A 13,301-nucleotide genomic window follows, 5' to 3' on the forward strand; every position below is an offset into this window, starting at 1 on the left:
AGGTGTTCTTGATTTGACCTTATATATGACATGATTTTAAGAAGTGAAAATTTAAATTATTTGTAGTTGGAGGTTTGACCTTGAGAATTTTAAAAAAATGGTATTTGAACTAGATTAATTGGTCTCATATATTGGAGCTCATTTAACCTTATTAGTCACTATAAAGATAGTTTAAATCTATGCACGTGAATCAAATAGTTAGTCTTTATATATATATATATATATATATATATATATATATATATATATGTATGTATATATATATGTATATATGTATATATATATATATGTATGTATAAAATATTTTTTTTTGTAACTTCACCATTTGTGTCATACAAATTACTGCTTAATATTTATTTCTGCTATCTTTTTCATGTTTCTTTCTTAATGAAAATGAAAACATATCCCCATTGTCTTCGTATGTTGGACAACCTTTTGTAACATCCACAAATCTTTAATCCCCACAACAAATTTCCTTTGCAGCAAAATAATGAAAAAGAATAAGTTCCCTAAGCCTTTTAATCTACTTAACACAAGTCAAATTGGCTAAGTCATTTTTAGCCTTGCACCAAAATTGTCTCTAGAGAAAATATACTCACATGAGGGTTGTGTTGAGCAATTTTTTTCTTGTTGAATGTCTTTCTCCATACTTGCACTTGGGAGAAAATCTTCTCATCACGTGGGGTTGTGTTCAACAAATTTAAGGTGGTGGCAATGTAATTTTTAGCAATCCGCTCAGCAATTTGAAATTCGTTCAACAATTGACCCTTATTAATTGAGTATGAATAACCTTTATTTGTCTTCTTTGTAAGATTTATCATGTAGTAATGCATAAATCAAACTATTGTAAGTCAAGGGATCAATTATAATAGTTTGCTTTCTAGGTAATTATGATTAAGGAATTAACTTGGTTTGGTCTTAGGAAGTAGTAAACTTGAATCACATTGTGTTTATAAATAAATAAGTACATAAAGGTTACAACGTTTATTCAATCTAAACACTTTTATCAATCTAAGAACATCTCATTTTTACATCAAGTTTTAATCTCACAAACTTTATCTTTAGTTTAACTCACCATCATTTGTACAATTTTAGATGATTATTTTCACACTTTATAATGAAAGACACATTTGTTGTAATTATAGTCCTTGAGGATACGACAATCCCTTTATCAGTTGTGCTACACTCGATCCACTAACCGAGAAATAACCCATCAATGCCTACCTTTTCAAAACTCATGAAAGAGTTGCTGAAAAAGGAGACATTTAATGAGGAGGAAAGTATGAAATTAGAAACAAGTTGGAGTGCAGTAATTTAAAAATATTTTACCTCTCAAGTTGAAGGATCATGTCCAATTAATGAGGAGGAAACTATGAAATTAGAAAAAAATTGGAGTGCAATAATTTAAAAATATTTTACCTCCCAAGTTGAAGGATCATACCCATCATCATAAGGAAGTTATCAATGGGAAAGACATTCTTGATCTAGAGACTAGCATTAATTTAATGTCCTTATCCATACTCTCAAAGATAGGAAAGGTAAAAATAAAATCCAAGCAAACAACCTTTCAATTGACAAACAAATCAGTTAAAATTCCCTCCAAGATAGTGGTGACCATGTTGGTTAAGGTTTTTTTTCGTGCAGATTTTGTTATTATGATGTAGAAGAAGACTTATAGGTACCCATTATTTTTTAGAAGATCCTTTATGACAACTACAAGAGCCTTAATTAATGTTTAATAGTGAACTCAGTTAAGGGTACATGATGAAGAGATTACTTTATGGGTCTTCAAAGCTAAGAAAAATCCAAAAAAAAAATGACGTGTTCCACATTAAGGTACTTAGTAAGACTCTTTTTCATGCGTCAAGCCAATGATGTAAAAGACGAATTGGCTAGGAGACAACCCAATGGTAAGTTTTTTCTCTTTTTCTTTTATTTGTTATGTTTTTCTTATTTCATTTATCCCTTTTATTAAAAAAAAAATCTTAGAATTTAAAATTAAATAAATTGTATCTTTGATTACACTTTTCAGATTGCTTGTCCAGTAGGCTTCGAGATCATGGTCCCCTTAGGGAGGACAATGGGATAGGAAGGACAGGGGTAATACTTACCCACTACCCATCCCATCTAAATTTTTTTGCCTCATTACTCACCCCGCTACTTGCCCGTATCCACGAAAAAGTATTAGCTATTTTTTTTATACATGTGGGTATTCATTGATACCCATGTATTTTTTAAAATATTTATAAAATTAAAATATAAAGTTGTATAAAATAATTTTAAATTATAATTCAAATGTTTTGAAACAAATTGTAAATAAATCCCATAACAAGAATATTATTGTAAATAAATTTGGTCTTTCTAAAAAATAAATTTAAATAAATTGCACCATAAAATATGTTTTGAAAAAATAATCTTTTTAAAGACAACTTCAATTTCCTTATTCTAAATAAAAGAGTATATATATGAAATTAAATTTCAAATAATTATTTATCCAATAAATTTATTTTGATCACTTGATTAATTTAAAAATATCCAAATAAAACTCACTATCAATGATTAGCCAAAAATCATATATCATATGAGTTGGATACCATGATACCCATACCTTCATCAACAAGTAGACAATTAAAATACTCACACCTATTAGCCACAGTATCCATCAAAGTACATTCATTTAGTATCGTTTTTTTTTTCACGCATATTAATTATTGTCATCCCTAACTCCATTGACGAAGTTATTGGAGTTGTTACTATTATGGAGACCTCATTCAAGGAAGTGATGGATGCACAAGACGATGTATGTGAGACATCCAAGGAAGAGGAGTCGAAGACTCGAGACAAGGATTAAAGCTTGGTTAAGGGCCAAATTTCTTTTTCCTTTTTTATCTTTTATTTCCCTTTATTTATGTGCTTTATTTTCTTCATTTTTATTTATTTGATTTCCTTGTACTTTTGCTACTGATGATTTCCTTTCTAGTTGCTTTTATTTGTATTTTTTGTTATTTTTGTTATTTTTTTTATTGAAATCTAATGCATGGAATGATTAAAAATTTCATTTTCTCTTTAATGAAAAATTATCTATTTTGGGTAAAAGCAAAAATTCTTGTGTTTTAATGGGTGTTAAATTGTTTACTATTGGTTTTATTTATTAAGGACTAGCAAATATGACTTGAAAAGTTGAATCCAACAAGCTCAACCATGTGAGTTAAGTGATATGATTGAATTTGTTGAGTGTTCATGTTTCTTCTCCTTTATGCAAACAATTGGTCTTATTTAATTTTTTAATTTATTTGATACATTGTGTGTTAGGATATGAAGACCTTCCTTCTTTTTATGAGCCATTAGCAAAAAAAAAGTCATCTTGAAAATTCTTTACACTTATCACCCCTTAGTCAAACTATGAAATTATTGGAGACATAAAATCATATTTTCCTTTTCATTTTTCTCTTTTCTTCCTTTTGAATTATCAAATTACTTTTTGTTTTTACCTATTCGTGTTTCATTCTATTCTTTGATAGATGTTCTTGTTCATTGCAAACTTAATTCGGTAACTGTACCAAGTTAGAAATAATAATGTATCTCAAGAGACGGATATCGAATTCACAAGGAACAATTCTCTCAAAATTTTAATGTATAACATTCACTAAATATTGAAATATATGTACAAAAGTTCAATTCAAAATATGTTGACATTGTTTACATAAAGTTTGCATGTAAATTAAATAAAACAAATTAAAAGATTTTTAAGAATTAAATTAATAGAATTGAGATTGAAGTTAAAAATAAGTTATTTTCTTGCTATTATAATTGTTTGATTGTTGAGCTTTGTTCCTACTGTCCCTTTTCAAGAACTTTCCAAATTTCCTTGTGACACAAAAAAAAATGTATATTGTGACGATTATTTTCGTATAAATTGACGTTTATAACTGCCACAATATACACTTGTGGCGGTTTTACGCTACCCGTCGCAACACCCGTCACTTTAAACATAATGTAAATAGTGACTATTTTTATATGTAAATAGTGTCAGTTATAACTGTCGCAATTTATATTCATTGAAGAATATTCTGGCACCATAATATACGTAAGTAGTGATGTTTTTAACTGACGTAATTTTAATTATGAATAAATAAAATTTAACCACCATTTTTTTATAATCTGTTTTATAATTTGTTTTATACAATTATAAAATTTAACCACCACTTTTTTATAATCTGTTTTATACAATTATAAAATTTAACGACCACTTTATCATAATAAAATAAAATAATGTATAAAGTTATAATTATCCATTAATTTCATTGAAAATTAAAGCACACATAATAATGTTCAAAAGTTTATATGTAATTGAAAATTAAAACACATAAAATGTTCAAAAATTCCTAATCAAGTTTAAAATTAAAACACACATCCTTAATCAGTTTTGCTTCCAGCACTTGATCCTATTACTTGATTAGGTGATGGAACACCACTTCCATAATTTGATGCCTGAAATAAATAATTTTAAGTTAATGAATTTGTATGTTTATAATTATAAAATAAAAGACACCAATAAATATTTAAATACCTCATTGGTGGATGCATGAGCCAAATTAGTTGCCATTGCAGTAAAATGTTCTGGAACATCTTTTCTTGAAGCAATATATACAAGAAAAGTGTTCATTTGATTTTTCACAGTTGCAAGCTCATTTTCCATTTGAGTTAGCTTGTCCTCCACATTTGACAAAGTTGAACTAGAAGAAGCATGCTTAGCCTTGTTATGTATCCTTTGAAAGCAAAGCTGGGACAAGCTCCATATGATAGCCCTCTAACTAGACCCGGATGCTCCTTACCAATATTGTTAGAATATATGGCCTTAAACGAGAGGGGGGTGAATTGTTTAAGAGAGGTTTTTGAAATCTTTTTAAAGTTTAACAAAATTCTTTGTATGAATCCAGAACAGAAATCAGGTTAGCCAAGAACAAAATCAATAAAACAGCAAAGCAACAGAAAAACAATCGGTTATTTATGCGAAACAATCGGTTGTTTATACCAGTAAAACTTAAAACATAATTTAATTGAGTTTAAGGGTAAGAGAAATATACACCAACAGTTTATACTGGTTCACTCTTAAACCAAGAGCTACATTCAGTCCCCAGAAAACCACTGTGTAATCCACTAAGTAATCAAATCAGATTACAACACACAATCCACCAAAGCAGTGACCTTGAACCCTTCAAGAAACACACTCACTTTGGCAAATCACACACCAAGAGTATTGATCTTGACCACCTCAAGAACACACAACACTCCTTGGCAACACAACACCAGAAATACAGAAGGTTGAGAAGAGATTACACTTGTTTACAAAATAATCTGAAATCAAATACAAATGCAATCCTATTCCACTCTCTTAGAAAACCCAAAGCTTTGATGTGAATGTTCAAATCTTGAATCAACTCTTTCACAACTGAAAAACTCAAATTTGTTTCTCTTACTTGTTTGAAAACATAAACAAACTATTTATATTTTCCAAAGATTGGTCAAAGCATTTAATGAAGGAGCGTATTCAGTTGGAAATCATTTAAAGCACATTCAACCACCAAAACAAAATTCCGTTAGGATTTTCAAAGAAACAATCGGTTGAAACCACGAAACAACCGATTGTTTGGTTTGGCAGTTAAGTCAACCAAACTTAAACAATTTTCAACCTTTTCAAAAAACTCCTAAGAGTAAAACAACCGGTTAATTTGACAAAACAACAAGTTGTTTTTCACTTAGTTGGAAAAACACTTTATTTCAAAAAGGATTTAAAACACATTAGCTTTAGATTCAACAAAGGAGCGGATTACAAATAAAACTACCCAGATCCCTCCCAAAACACAGCAGCAACATAGCCTTGCATCAAACAAATAGGATTTGGATTCTTCAAAGCACAATTTGAATTCTTCAAAGCACTTGATCACTCTTGATCAACAAATATGACACCAATTGGATCTTCTGGAGATATATTTGAACCAAATGTGGCGGTTTTTTAGTGTAATGTTTTAGAGAAGTGTGGCAATTGAGAAGAAAAAAAGTTCTATGGTTGCAAAGTGAACTCACTGAAGCAAACCAGCTTGTGATTAGGATCTATAGGAAATAACTATAGAAAATGGGGAATAAAAATGTAAGTTTACCTAGAAAGTGTTAAACAATAAGTGAAAAGTTTACCTGAAAAATAATGTTATTCCACTATAAATTACCAAGTGACCAAAAATCTGAATAACAATAAAGTAATGCCAATATGTATGTTATTCTAGAAAAATACTTATTTTTTCTCCTTCCTTATTCGGATCAAGAAGAGGTTTATGTTCAGAAGCAAGAAGAGCAGGTGCACTATTCCAAAGCTTTCTCCATAAATTTCCATGTTCAGACATTCTCCTTGAAAGCTTCCCTTGTGCAGGCCAACTATCTTTTGACTTGTTAATGTCAAGAGCACTGGATGATGATGATTTACTTTCCTCATGGTCATCATACTCTTCCCAATCTCCATGTGAATGTCACCGAATAAAATCTTCAAAGATAACATCTGGATTTGCCGCCTTCAAAGATCATGTATCCTTATATTGAAGAATTTTTTTGCATAAAAAACTTCATTATATACACATACACACATACAATTCCATTTGGATCAGAGTAAACTAAACTAGCGATACCAAGCATATTAAGAGTAAATTCTATGGGATTGAGTTAGATCCAAACCCAGATTCTAAGAGTATGATATTGTGAACATAACCTCATGAGTGAAAAATTAGATTAATGAAAACATCATTTCGTTATATTGATGAGGCAGGTACATCAAATTAGAAAGCATTGTGCACATGATTGTCTAGTAAATGTATGATTTTTAAATTATTTTTTAACATCACATGCCTAGAAATTAGAATTAATTGTATTCTTTTAGAAAACAGAGGAACTCAAGACATGATCAATACCTACCCAGTGTTATTACAAACATATATGTTATTACCTATCCATTATCAACAAAACTACATGTAATTATTACCTGAAGTTAAGATATCCTTTTCCAGCTGAGCAGAGAAATTATGAAAATAAAAAGGAATTGCTAAGTAATGATGTAAAATATGAAATAGAAGTAGGTTGAAAGTTTCACTATCACTACAGTCACTTGAGTCTTGATCAATCTTTTGTGCTGCGATTTTTAAAGCAATGCTTTTCACATGCTTTTCTTCATTCCCTTAGTCATTCGATTGATTCATCTCAAGCTCATGCTCCTTGAGCTTTCTAAACAAGGATGAAGTGATCAATGTAGTTAGATCCTTTGATTCAGAAATGGTAATGACCTTTAACTGCTAAGATTTGTCCAAGCATTTTAGGATCTAGATGTTCAAAGACTTTGCCAATACCATTGAGATGATTTATTATGTGAGTAAATCTCTTTCGCACATTAGAGATGATTTCCCCTTTCAGCATCCTAAACAACTCGTACTCTTGGATCAAGGCATGCTTCCTTTCCCTCTTTACGTTTGTTGTACCTTCATGAGTCACCTCAAGGATGTCCCACATCTCCTTTGCTAATCCACACTGAGAAACCCTGAAAAATTCATGTGAGTTCAAAGTATAGGTTATGATGTTTTTGGAAATACAATCATATTGAGCCTTTTTTTTTCTTCACTCTCAGTTCATTGGGACCAAGATTTTTCAATAAAAACATCATTTTTTTCAAGCTTAGGAATAAAAGAACCATTGATGATAGCACCCCTTATTCACCTATCAATTGACTCAACAAAAATTTTCATTCTTACCTTCCAGAAATGATAGTTCAGCGGACAAAACAAAGGTGGTTTGTTTATAGAAGCACCCTTCGAAAAGGGTATTTTTTCAGCCATTTTTCAAAAAGATTTAGGATCGAAACTTGAGTAACTTTCAAGAACTCGACTTTTGATGTCAATTGTTAGAATGTATGACCTAAATAAGAGGAGGTGAATTGTTTTCACAAGATTTTCGCAAAAATTGGAAATAGAGTGAAAATATCTGTAAAATCAATCAATTGATTTATCTGTTCAACTAGATTATTAACAAATTAACAGTTCTTTAAGAAATATCAACCAATTGTTTTATCGAAAGTACTGATTGTTTAATGCAGCATAATAGAACAAATTATATAGCAGTTTATCAGAGAATAAAAGAGAGATTTATAGTAGTTCACTCTTAACCAAGAGTTACATCCAATCCTCAGTTAACCACTGAGAATTCACTATGAAATCCAAACCAGATTACAAAACCACACCAAAAATGTTGATCTTGAATTCCTAAAGAACACACAACACTCTTAGCCAAAACCATAATTTCCATAACCACTTTCAAAAATTGTTTTACACAGAATTACAGATTCAAAGAAAGAAATAGAATACACCTGGGCTTTTCAAAGCAGTAGAAATTGAATAGAAAACCCATATTCCTACTTCACATACAAGCAATGATCCAAGACTCTTAGAATGAGTAAAAGCTCTTTGATCTTTTCTTGAAAACATTTTTATCAAAACTCCTTATTTTCCAAATGATAAAAAACCAACCTTTATATAGACTTTAAAAAGAGGTTAAAACTGTTAGATCATTAATTGAAACAGTTTAAAAGCATTTAAAAACAGTTTGAAAAACTGTAACAAATTTTTTTTAAAAACACTTTATTGATTTTCAAAACAAACTATTTGATTTCTTTTTCTAGTAAAGACAACACATAAAACAGTCAGTTCAATTATCGAAATAACCGACTATTTTGGATTTACATAAAAGACAAAAGGAAACAAATCATTTTTAAATCCTTTTAAAAAAACACTAAGTGCAATTCAATCGGTTCTCATGATAAATCATCCAGATGAACAACTTTTGTAGTCACCATACTTTGAACCAAAGCTTTTCCAACTGATTTAAATCATGAAACAACTAACTAAAGTTAACACAAATTTTAGAAAACAAAACTTTCAAAAGAAATTTAGAATCAAATGAACTTGGATCATAACTAGGTGTGAATTAATATTCAAAATCTACTAAACAACACATACACAACAACAAATCCTTCAAGTCTTTAAAGCAGATTTGGAAACATCAAAGTACCTTGTTCAACAATAATGAATAGAGATGTCACTTAGCCTAAGTGCAATTAAGTTAAATAAGGGCATAAGGATGAAAGAAAGGGAGAAAAAAGAAACCCTAGGAAGTAGTTGATAAGTGTCTAATTTCAGTAATATTTCATATTAAAATATAGGCACTTATGAGGATTTATTGCTAATTTACATATAAAATAATCCTTAATTTATGAATACCTTTTTACATTTTTTATGAGCATTATTTGAATAAGAGCATTTTATTCTCAAATTTGGTGTTAATTGCAGATTTTTAGGGAAGATTGAAGATTTGGAGTAAAGGAGAATAATTTGAGCTAAAAAGAGAAAGTTGGAAGGTCCCAGAATGGAAAAAGATGCAAACAAAGATTGAGCATTTTTTTATGTTTTATCACTTGGCCCATTAGCACGATACATGAAGCCACTTAACCCTAGAAAATTAGGATAAATAGGGGGTTAGAAGTTCAACCCTAGTGTGTCAGATTGAGAGGAAAACACCATAGAGTGAATTGAAACCCAATTGGGAGAATGGAAGGTGCTAGAAGTATGCGTGGCTAATTCTACCCTTTTGGATTGGGAGTAATATGCTCAAACTTTTATGTATTGAGGTGATATCTTATATATAATATTCAGTTCTTGATTGATTATTGGTATTGTTGTTTTACTTTTAACTTTCCGTGACAAATTAAGAATCTTAAATATGACCGAGAGGTATTTTTAGGGTTCATACCTAAACATCAATACTTAACATATTTGAGTGCTAGAGATAGACTTGAAATGTTAATTGCCATTAATGTCTAATTGTGATTTCTAAGTTGTTTTTATAAGTATGCGAGAGTTTTATATGCGAGAGATCGATAGAAATGAATTTTCTACGACCATCAATTTCAATCAAAGAACTCAATATTAACATGCTAATCAAAATACATGAGAGTGGGAGAGATGAAATCTAATCCATATTTTTCCAATTGAAGCAACTAATTCTTTGTTTGTTTTCTTATTGATCAGTGCCACCACAATCACTTCAAAACTATTTTTATTATTCTATTGTTATATTTAGCGAATTTTGTACTCGATAATTCACTATTCCTTGTGGGATCGATATTCGTCCTTAGGGACAATTATTATTTCTGACAAATGCGATGCACTTGCCGTAAAATGTCATCAGTAGTCGTCAGGGAGAAACATTTTGGATTTCTATCTTTTGCTTTGGTGCAGGTAATGGCCACCATAGGTGGCTAATTCCTTTTTTTTAGATTGAATGTAATCTTTTTAAACTCTAATGAATCCCGATAATATTTATATATGATATTTTTTTCTTATTTGATATTGGTATTTTCATTTTATGCTTAAAGCTTGAATTTTCATTCATGAACTTGATTATTGTTTTTTGTGCTTAAAATTTGAATTTTTATTCATGAACTTGATGATTGGATCATGTGCTTAGTGCTTGAATTTTTATTCATGAACTTCATTCTTGTATTTTGTGCTTAAAACTTGAGTTTTTATTCATGAACTTGATTCTTGAATTTAACTGAAAAGTACTTCTAAGAATCTGACTTAAATGAGAATATTTGATATGTTTTGATACTAGACATGGAATATATCAATTGCTATATAACATATTTTCTCAATGATGAGAATGTTTTCTAACTACTTAAGTCATCAATATTTAGGAGATAATCTTAATAATTTCATAATTGAGACATCAATATGAATGACTCTTATATGTTGCATCATCAATTAATTCAAAATATTGGATGTTTCTATTTATCCATGATTCAGAAGAGTGAGAAAGATTAACTTCAATCTTGATTTTATCAATTGAGTTCTTCTAAGTATGTACTCTGTTTTCATTTAATTTTCACGCAAATTTATTTTTATAATGTCAATATCTTTTCAATTAAACTTTTGCACATATCTTGATATTTAGTGAACGTTATAGAAATAGGTAAGTTCTAACCACAGAGACAAGAAAGCCTACATAGAAAAACCATCATCAATCAGTTATTTTTTTTTTTTCTACAAACAGGTTAAAAAATCTTCTCCTAAAATTATATTAATATCTGCTAAATAACCTTTGGTAAATATTTTTTTTTTCTTATAGTGGAATGAGATGACAATACTTGAAAAAATACTCTACCTCTAGTTTAAGAATTTCCTTTATTTCATTATTGTTTCTAACACTACAAAAATACCTTTATAGACTAGATGTTATAGATTTCGTCATATTTCATAAAATAATAGACTATAATTTTCTACAAGTTAAACATTATTTTTTGCCGGTAAATCATTCCTGAATTACTTCCAACTGCAAAGGTCGTCTTGTGGAACTGAGTCCCTTAGCTGTAGTGGAAGTTGTTGAGTGAAATGGATTAGGAGGCACAACCAACTGGTTTTCCTCTTCAGTTTCTAGTATGTGAATCACAGATTTTATGGATGGACGGTTCACTGGCTCCCACTGAATGCACCAAAGCCCAATAATTGCTAGTTTCTTTGCAATCTTAACATCACCTTCATCCTCAACATGGATATGTACATCTCCATCAACCAGGTTATGGATCCAATCCGGGTATAGAACTTGGAAATTTTGTGGAGAAGACATGTCCACATTCTTTCTCCCACCAACCATTTCTAACAACAGCATTCCATAACTGTAAATATCGGACTTGTAAGACACGTTTCCAAAGTTTCTGGAGAAGACTTCAGGTGCAATGTATCCCAAAGTTCCTCTAGCAGCTGTCATGGACACCAAACTGGGATTCTTGGAAGACAATTTGGCTAAGCCAAAATCAGAGATTTTTGGAGTGAAGTTGTCATCAAGTAACACATTGTGAGGATTTATGTCAAAGTGAATAATGGGATGATTGCAACCTTGATGAAGATACTTAATCCCTTTAGCTATACCAAGAGCAACGTGTTGAAGCTTCTCCCATCCAAGGAAATGGTCCTTGTCTTCTGGTGGAAATATGAAGCTTTGTAAGGAACCGTTTGGAAAGAAGTTGTAGACAAGAGCACGATGGGGTCCATCTGCACAGAAACCAAGCAAACGCACCACGTTGATGTGATGGATTTTGCCCATAATTCCGACTTCGTTGATGAACTCATTCCCCTCTCCCTCCGTATTGTTGAGGATCTTCACAGCCACCGGAATCTCACTCGAAAGTTTTCCTCTGAACACAGCCCCATGAGCTCCTTCTCCTAGCTTTTCTTTGAAGCCATTGGTGATTCTTTTCAGGTCAGCGTAGGTGAATCTTGCAGGCTTTTCTGCCCTGTAGTCCTCTAAAAACTTGTCCACTCTTGCTTGGTCTTCTTGCTTTTTCCTAAAATAGAGGATGCTCATAAAGACAGCAATGACCACCATCCCCAAAAGGATCGAACCTAGAATAGCAGTTGGAGACTTCATTAAAAAAAGAAAGATTTATGTACTTGTTTCAGTCTTTACACTGAAACATTACTTGTTTCAATTCATACGCTTATACTTTATAAGGCCATACAATTGTTGACATCCTAAACTGTTGGAATAAGGAATTGAACTATATTAAAAAGCGAATGTGTAAGAGTCTCTGATGTTACCTGTAGAAGCAAAAATAAAAGATTTAGGAACGTGAATTCTCTTCGGTTTGCATTTAAAACAATCGATGTCTCCTGTAGAGTTGTTGGTCTTCCATGTACATCTCTTGCCTTTTCTTTTGCACTCAGCACAATTTGGTTTGGACCATCTCAAAATCAAGTTATAACAGCAATAGCGTCATCAGTGCAGAATCATGTTGGAGGAGCAACACACTTGCCATTTTGATTTCTTACGGGAAACAGCTGTTAACCGAGCTTCCTCTTTTAGTTTATGCTAACACTTCTAATCTGTATTTGTTTTTTACATTTGCAATCAGTTGCAGAAACCACAGAAAAGATAAAAAAGAAGACCTGCGATTTCTCATTAGTCAAAGTCTTGCTGATAAAAAATAAATAAAAAAATTAGTCAAAGTCTGCGTTTTAAAATAGTTCTTTTAATGGAAAAGTGAAGTCCCTTAATTTGGTCCGTACGTGTCACATTTAATTCTATGAATGTCAAGGTAGGTGCATATTAAGTGCCAAGAATTGACTCCGCCAAACAACAATAATGCAGTGAGAGTCACTCTCGTATACAAGACCACCTTTTCAAATTCTTGGAAATTCACTGCCACAAAAGTC

At 31.0% G+C, this 13,301-nt stretch overlaps 1 protein-coding gene across 1 annotated transcript; it reads right to left on the minus strand.

Annotated features, from left to right (window-relative positions):
- Nucleotides 1-11,256: 11,256 nt before the first annotated feature.
- Nucleotides 11,257-12,924, minus strand: LOC137813495 (rust resistance kinase Lr10-like). The gene is made up of 2 exons (XM_068615786.1): nucleotides 12,687-12,924; nucleotides 11,257-12,491 (listed from the first exon to the last, which is right to left on the minus strand). Exon 2 carries the CDS (start codon nucleotides 12,472-12,474, stop codon nucleotides 11,401-11,403), a length of 1,074 nt encoding a protein of 357 aa, XP_068471887.1. The 5' UTR covers nucleotides 12,475-12,491; nucleotides 12,687-12,924; the 3' UTR covers nucleotides 11,257-11,400.
- Between the last annotated feature and the right edge of the window lie 377 nt (nucleotides 12,925-13,301).

This window comes from Phaseolus vulgaris, chromosome 1, assembly GCF_000499845.2.
Source record: "Phaseolus vulgaris cultivar G19833 chromosome 1, P. vulgaris v2.0, whole genome shotgun sequence".
NCBI classification, from domain to species: Eukaryota; Viridiplantae; Streptophyta; class Magnoliopsida; order Fabales; family Fabaceae; genus Phaseolus; species Phaseolus vulgaris.

Excerpts from the sequence above, each read along its gene's own strand:
- LOC137813495 (XM_068615786.1), bottom strand. The coding sequence starts at position 12,474 with ATGGTGGTCATTGCTGTCTTTATGAGCATCCTCTATTTTAGGAAAAAG.